We start from the raw sequence: 7,229 nt of genomic DNA, 5'->3' as shown, positions 1-7,229 counted from the left end.
CACTCTATGTGTGTGTATGAATAAGTAATGTGCATGAGTGTACAATGTTTATGATATTGCCATATAAGTGCAGATGTGGATATTTTCTTGGAAACAGTCCAGGTCCCTTCAAAGTCTCGGACTGACCAGTCTAGTGTAATGTGTGTGTGCGCACATGCATGTAGGCGTGAACCTGCTCGTGTGTGTGAGTTACAGATGTAAAAGTGTGTGTGTGTGTGTGTGTGTGTGTGTGTGTAGGTATTGGTGGTGGAGGGGGAGGAGGGGTGGTGGAGGTTCCTTATCTACAGGCCACAGGCAGCTTTTGAGTCTCTTATCAGCAGCCACCATATTGTACTAGCACATCCTCTTGTCCAGCAGGGAGCGGAAAACTCTCCTTGCAACATGGCTCCCTCTCTCTCTCCCTTCTCTCTCTCCCTTCTCTCTCTCTCTTTCTGTCTCCCACCTCACATTTGCCAGTACCAGAGCTCTCCGACTGGCAACCAACGAGAGCATTGTGTCTTCTTGGCGAAGAGAGTGAGAGAAGGACGAGATAGACAGGACAGTGAAAGAGAGAGAGAGAGAGAGAGAGAGAGAGAGAGAGAGAGGTGAGAAGGACAATCGGACAGGGGGGACCATCCATCTCCACGCTTTGAGTGTTTCTTCGTTCAGAGGAGCAACTTCACAACAAAAAAACAAATAAGTACATTTGGACTGTCATTCGGTCTCATTCTGACTTCATCTCTTTGTGAATATTTGGGACATTTTTTTTATTTTTCTATATGTAATTACTCATTTTCAAGGAGATTCAAATGGGTTTGAGGAGTGTTAAGACAGTTTGGCTCTAATTCTGACCTCAGAGAGTGACAGACAGACACTGACAGGCTGCTGTGGAGTGTGTGCGACCTGAGGAGGAGGAGGAGGAGGAGGAAGAGGTTAGACACTGAGGAGATACACCATGTGCGTTCACAGATCACTTGAACTCTGACGGCTTTTGCATGACAGACAGACGAGCCACGCTGGATGTCATAATGTATCTGTGAGTACTTACTTACTATGTTTTATTTCATTTTTTAATGCAGTCTGCAGTACATGAGTGGTTTGCATTTATTATAAATAATAATAACAACAAAATTATTCTGTAATTCTGTCAAATGTCATATACAGTATTTAGCATTATTTTTGAAAAATAGTCTAGTTTCTGTTCGCTAAATGAATACAAAGAATTTAGTTGGAAATAGATGAAGGTAGAAATTCAATATCAAGTCATGTCAGATGATTTGTTGGATGTCAATTTAATGTATTAACTTACAAATTGTTCTGTTAAACGCTGAATTATATTTGTTTTATTTACAGTACTTACAGTATTTACAGTAAATACACAACATATTGTGCATTTGGCTACATTGGACAATAATTTACAAAAACATAAAAATGGATTCAACAGAAAGAACAAATACAAAGTCAGGAGCAATGAAATTAAGCTATTTTAACAAAATGTATTTTAATGTAATACTGGTAGCATAAAGGTTAATCATAATTGATAAAGATATTTAATTTGAGGAATTGATACATACTACTCCACAGCTCATTGTGCCAGAGAATATTGGCTTGACTAAAAATCAAATGTTATATCATCTATACTTTAATGAAATATATGGGTAGTCAGCTACCTTTTAAATATTCATCTGTAAATCTATTTCTTTGAAGCTTCTCTGAAGGATCTTCTTCCCAAGATATTTTTATGTTAGATGATAAAAAAAAAGACTACCTGCGAGTGTCGTCCATACATCATTGTGAAAGAGGGAACTGTCCAAAATAAAGTCATGACCACTAGAAAAGACAAAACAGGAACAAATGCGATTGCAAAACCTGAGAAATCTTAAGAGTGTTACGCAGAGCAGAGCAGAGTGAAAACAAATGTCTCCCTTCTACAAGTATAACGGTGAATTCACTTGATGTCCAGCATTTTAACATCCCATCAGGGCTGTAGTACGAGATGAATCTGTAAATTTCCATTAATTGAACACAGATTTCAAACTGTAGATCAGCTTCCACTGAGGAAACCACAAACAACAACTACTCATTACATTTTAGTACAAGCTCTTGTGCTGCTGCTGCTGCTGCTGCAAAATTTGACCTTTGAGCGCATTTTCACGTTATTCCTTTTACGAAATACACACCAAATATATATCCTGAGTGCGTTTGTTTTTCTTTTTCTTTTGTTCAACAGACTCTTTGATATCAATCCAATCTTCAGCGGTGTGGGACGTTCTGAATGCTTAAAAGGATTTTGACTCACATCCTCAAAATACACACAGACAGACAGACGGACAGATTCATTAAGAGAAGCCAACAGAGACTCGTCCAAAAACCCAGAAACTGCTGCCCAGGATGTGCTGTAAGAAAAATCAACTTCAAATCAGACCGCAACAACCACCCCGGCTCCGCGCTGCACCCAGAGACAATACCACAGAAATAGTCGTCCATTAAAGACTGCAAGGACTGCAACACACACAGATGAAAATGTTTGTTTCAGTGGCACCTTCTTCGTCGTAGAGAGGGGATGAATAGAGGAAAATCTGCATCTTTAGTGAGGTAGAGCAGCAAAATATTGCATAATCCGCAGGGTAAGCGGAGCAAAGGAAGAGGAAGTAAAGGGTTATAAGTCGCCTATATGGAAAAGACACACACTCGGTGAGGAGAGGTTTAAAGGGCTCAGTAGGACAAGCTGCAGGTGGTTCGCATGAACATGTTGGTTACTCTCACACACATATAAAGACACCACTGGGATAAGACACACTGACACACACTCCCAGCACACACGCTGGGCAGCTGAGAGGAACAGGAGCTTGGCACTGACAGGGAATCCCCCCCAGAGACTTCACCACCATGATGGAGAAGATGAACCCCACTGGCCCACCTGCCTCACCAGCCGACCTACCTCGCTCCTCCTCCTCTTCCTCTTCTTCTGCCTCCTCCCCGTCCTGTGCCTCCGTAGAGCAGCACAGTCCCCTCCAGAACAAGACTTTAGCATCCTCTGATGCCATCAGCAGCCCGCATCCTGCTAACAAGACAGGGCACACGGATGTCCCCACTGCTGGCTTGATTCCGTCCCCCATTGCCACGACGACGGCGTTAACCAGTCGCCTCGCAGATACAGCTGCTGCACCTGAGCCCATCATCATGGAGACCGAGGAAGAGGAGGAGGAGAAGCGAGGAGGATCAACGACCACCACAGCCCATGTTGCTTCTGCCAACGGATCCCCAACTCTTTCCTCTCCACCTCCGCTCCTCCCGGCACCAGCCAAGACCTCCCCGTGCCCTCTACCACCTCCAGCCTCCACTACGCCCTTCCCTTCACCCTCATCATCCTCTCCTCTTCCGCCACACATTCCAGTCATCAGCCTCGGCCACAGCAAACCACCTCTCCCACTCTCGAAAACCCCTTTGACTGCCCTCCACCCAATTCCCAATCTCCTACATGGGCCCCATGGGGACCTCCGCCGCTGTTTGCCTGTGGCCAGCCCTGGAGCTTCTGTACCATCTGTAGGTTCTGGGGGGCCTTCAGCTCCCTCCCCAGGACCCCTGCTGCCCCAGCAGTACCTGCCTGCACACCCCTTCTTCACCAGGTGAGATTTGGCTTATTTGGATTCATCCGTAAGCACTGTGGTTTCCAACCTTTGTTTCATTTGAATAATGTTTTGGGACCTAAAGAGGTAAAGCTGTCTATTCCTCAAGAAAAAAAAGGCAAAGAGAAGAGTGGTGAAAAGCCAGAAAACAATCAATGTAATGTGTTTTTTTTTACGTTTTACTTATCCTGTCAATCATCTTGCAACTCCTAATTTTTTATTGTTGATAAATATTGATTGTTTATCTAACCCTTTCAGGGGTCCCGACCCCAAAGTTGGGAATCACAGCATACACACAGCAAACAGTACTAATAGTGTTATCCAGTATCCAAATGATGAGCATGACTGTGTTTTAGATAATCTTGTTGGTTGAATATCTGTTTAATTACCACTTAAATAATTCTGGAGGTTGCATTTTAATCTGTTTGTCTGGATTATGGAAAGTATTATAATCCTCTATGGAACATCATTATATCAAATAAAAGACAAATAAATGCCACATCCTCATTCGCCTCCTTTTCACCACGCATGCAAACAGATGTGGAACTCTTAACTATAAAATACCACAATACGCTTTCCTGAGATGTTACTAGTAAGGATGAAGCTGCTTCATTGGTAACTATGGCAAGTTTCTGTTTCGTATGAAACCTCAACTGCAGGGATTTCATGACTTCCCATTGAGATTAATAGCGGCTACGCTGCACGGTTATGCCAAATTGACAGCAGGATGTGTGCTGTTATGAAGGGACCTCACATTTCTCACGCTAAATTTACTCACCAGAACATTTGGCTTCTGAACACGAGTTGCATCATGGGATGTTTTTTGTGTGCATTTAATACCAAAAATATTTGGTATTAAATGTAATTTAATGGTATTAAAATTATTTGTTTTAATTGCAGCTAAATTTAGTTGTTGAACTGACAAAAGGCAACAAAACACAACTCTTGAAGCTCTTTTTGGGCTCGTGGAGTTGGCAACTCTTAGCTTACACTCATGAAGAAAGGCACTTATTTGCAGACGTTATCAAAGCCCTCCTACTGTTCATTATTCTCTACTCCAAAAAGGATTTTCCACTCAGTTTCTTTCTGTGACAGAGGAACATCAGCTATGTAAAAAGTAGGACTTTTTTTCAGTGACTACATCTATGGTTTCACCATCTGTCATGGAGGTCTGGGAATAAGATTCCCTCTCCTCACTTCTCTCTGGTCTTCTTTGTAGCAGGAAGCATTGATCTATTTCATCCCCCTGAAGTAGAATCAGCTAGTAACCAGACTTAATGAGACTGGGCTAAAACTCTGCATGCACACTCAATCAACGCCACCAACATAATCACACCTCAGTTAATGGCTTCCACCATTTTCTTGATTTCTCAGCCCACTCTCTGCTGCTGCAACGATCAAACATGTTTGTAAACTGTTTTTTTTTATATTTAGCTGCATTTTATCTTCTAGGTTGACGTGAATGAAGTTAAAAAAATGTCACATGTTCACACATTTTGCTGTGTTTTTATCTCTAGCTCTTACCTGGGTCCCTCAGGAGGAAACTACAGTGTTATCAACAACAGCCGGATCAAGAGAAGACCCTCGTCACACTTTGAGATGGAGATCAACGAATGTGAGTTTGATACATTGATTGATACAGCCATAGTTAGTGTATGTGAATGTTTGTGTGTTGAAATTGTATTCATGAAATAGCATGGAGAATGAAGGTTAATATATTAATTATTGAAAGGATAAGGTTGCCGATATTCTGCATTTTTCTTATTGTCAACAAGTCATTTGAACAGAGCAATATCTACAGTGTGATAGTCTGTCTCAATACTTTCCTACTTCCTTGCCCTGTCTGTGGCTTTCAGCCCCAAACAGAGTGGGTCTTACTGTAGACATAAATGTTAAAAATAGATAGATACATATTAAAAAATTTTTAAATAGTTCCCTAAAACAGCAGGGCACTGTAGTTTTTAGCAAATGTTACTCAAACAGGAGTAAAAAGTGCATTTGTTGAGGGACTATTTTCAGCAGTGGATTAATACACGTTTGGGGCTCTACTGAGGTTTTACAGCAGTAAGACATGTATGTGGGATTCAAAATAAACTACAGTGCACTACAGTACACTGGGACATGTTTATTGTAATGAATAAATATGTCCCAGTGCAACGATGTAGCTCATTGACGTGAGCTGAGTTCTATGTCACAGAGAAATGAACTGTATCAGACTTTATCATTTCATTGTTGGTTTTGGTCTCTTTTATGGGATTTGTTGACAATAAGAAGAATATAAAACAACTTCTTCTTATATCCTTCAAGGCCATGCACACTTAGACAGTGTTTATGTGTGTGTTTATGTCTAACAGGCCCTCCTCAGAAAATCGCTCGCCGCGTCTTCACCAACAGCCGTGAGCGCTGGCGACAGCAGAATGTGAACGGGGCTTTCTCTGAGCTGAGAAAACTCATCCCCACACACCCACCAGACAAGAAGCTCAGCAAGAATGAAATCCTCCGTCTGGCTGTGAAGTACATCAACTTCTTGGTCACCCTGCTCAATGATCAGGCACAGGACAAGAGCGGGGACTCAGCGGAGGATGAAGCTGAGGACGGGAGCACCACGGCTGGGTTGGACGTTAATAAACGGAACCCTCTTTTTCAGTGCGACACTCCTCCGTCCCACGGCGCCCCGCCATCCTCAGCCCATCCCGCCTTGGCGACAGTGCGCAGAGACAGAGACTCAACGGACTCAGTCATTGCTCTGGCCTCCCCAGCAACGTCCAGTTGCTATGGCGACACGGACAGTGAGGAAAGCTTTGGGGCTAAGACCTCTTTGGTGACCCATGGCATTCTGGGAAAGGTCGAGGGTCAGATAAGGATGGTGGCAGCCACAAATGATGAGCGGTGACACCAAAAGACAGAAGACAAAAAGGTGTGCAGCCACAAGGACTTTAAATGTCACAGTGACAGACAGGACAGGACACACAATCATCGCCAGATAGCAAAAGTAGTGTGAATCAGTAAGCGTTTTTGGTGGTATTTTGTAGTTTGAACTGCGCTCTGGGGCAAGTTGAGAGGCATGAAGCAGAACAGACTCGTACATGTTTTATATCCAAATAAGGTCACAGTGTTCCTTTGTCAAACATTACACCTCAATGTCAAACAACATGGATCCATAACGTGGATGAATTATGCAAAACAGGATCCTGGAAATCTAATTAGATCATCTCAGACTGGATTTGTGTTGCAACAAAAAGCTTATTTCTATGTGTTACTAACAAAATGTAATAATCCTTTCTCAGTCAAGAAATTCAGGATCTTGAATCTCTCCGCTGTGGACCCATAAACATGCTGAATATCTCACAAGGGGGTTAAAACCAGATTCTTTTTGTTCCAGTCTAAATGAAATTTACTTGTAAATAACCAGCATTGCCCCAGTAGAGTTATGGCGACGGAGAGAGCCACATACTCTGTTGTGCTGAGAAGTGCATGACATGCATTCATGAATAGAAATTGCAGTTTTTAATGTTGCTGCTGTTCTTATTGCCAGAGAAGCGGGCTCGATGGTCGCACCCTGACATTGTGACACACTTGTACCAGACAGAAATAAAGTGTGTTTTAGTTTGCTGTTCCTTA

The 7,229-nt window shown here is 42.6% G+C and overlaps 1 protein-coding gene across 1 annotated transcript; it reads left to right on the top strand.

The window, feature by feature from the left end:
- Positions 1 to 994: 994 nt before the first annotated feature.
- Positions 995 to 7,229, top strand: lyl1 (LYL1 basic helix-loop-helix family member). The gene is made up of 4 exons (XM_070919268.1): positions 995 to 1,015; positions 2,210 to 3,608; positions 5,126 to 5,223; positions 5,963 to 7,229. The coding sequence occupies exons 2-4, from the start codon at positions 2,869 to 2,871 to the stop codon at positions 6,499 to 6,501; spliced, it is 1,377 nt and encodes a 458-aa protein (XP_070775369.1). The 5' UTR covers positions 995 to 1,015; positions 2,210 to 2,868; the 3' UTR covers positions 6,502 to 7,229.

The sequence above is a fragment of the Enoplosus armatus genome, chromosome 2, assembly GCF_043641665.1.
Source record: "Enoplosus armatus isolate fEnoArm2 chromosome 2, fEnoArm2.hap1, whole genome shotgun sequence".
Classification (NCBI taxonomy): domain Eukaryota; kingdom Metazoa; phylum Chordata; class Actinopteri; order Centrarchiformes; family Enoplosidae; genus Enoplosus; species Enoplosus armatus.
Note: the sequence above shows the minus strand (reverse complement) of the source record. Positions and strands in the feature narration are given on the sequence as shown.

Excerpts from the sequence above, each read along its gene's own strand:
- lyl1 (XM_070919268.1), top strand. The coding sequence starts at position 2,869 with ATGATGGAGAAGATGAACCCCACTGGCCCACCTGCCTCACCAGCCGAC. Across the intron at positions 3,609-5,125 it reads GCACACCCCTTCTTCACCAG|CTCTTACCTGGGTCCCTCAG; the intron begins GTGAGATTTGGC and ends TTTTATCTCTAG. Across the intron at positions 5,224-5,962 it reads TGAGATGGAGATCAACGAAT|GCCCTCCTCAGAAAATCGCT; the intron begins GTGAGTTTGATA and ends TATGTCTAACAG.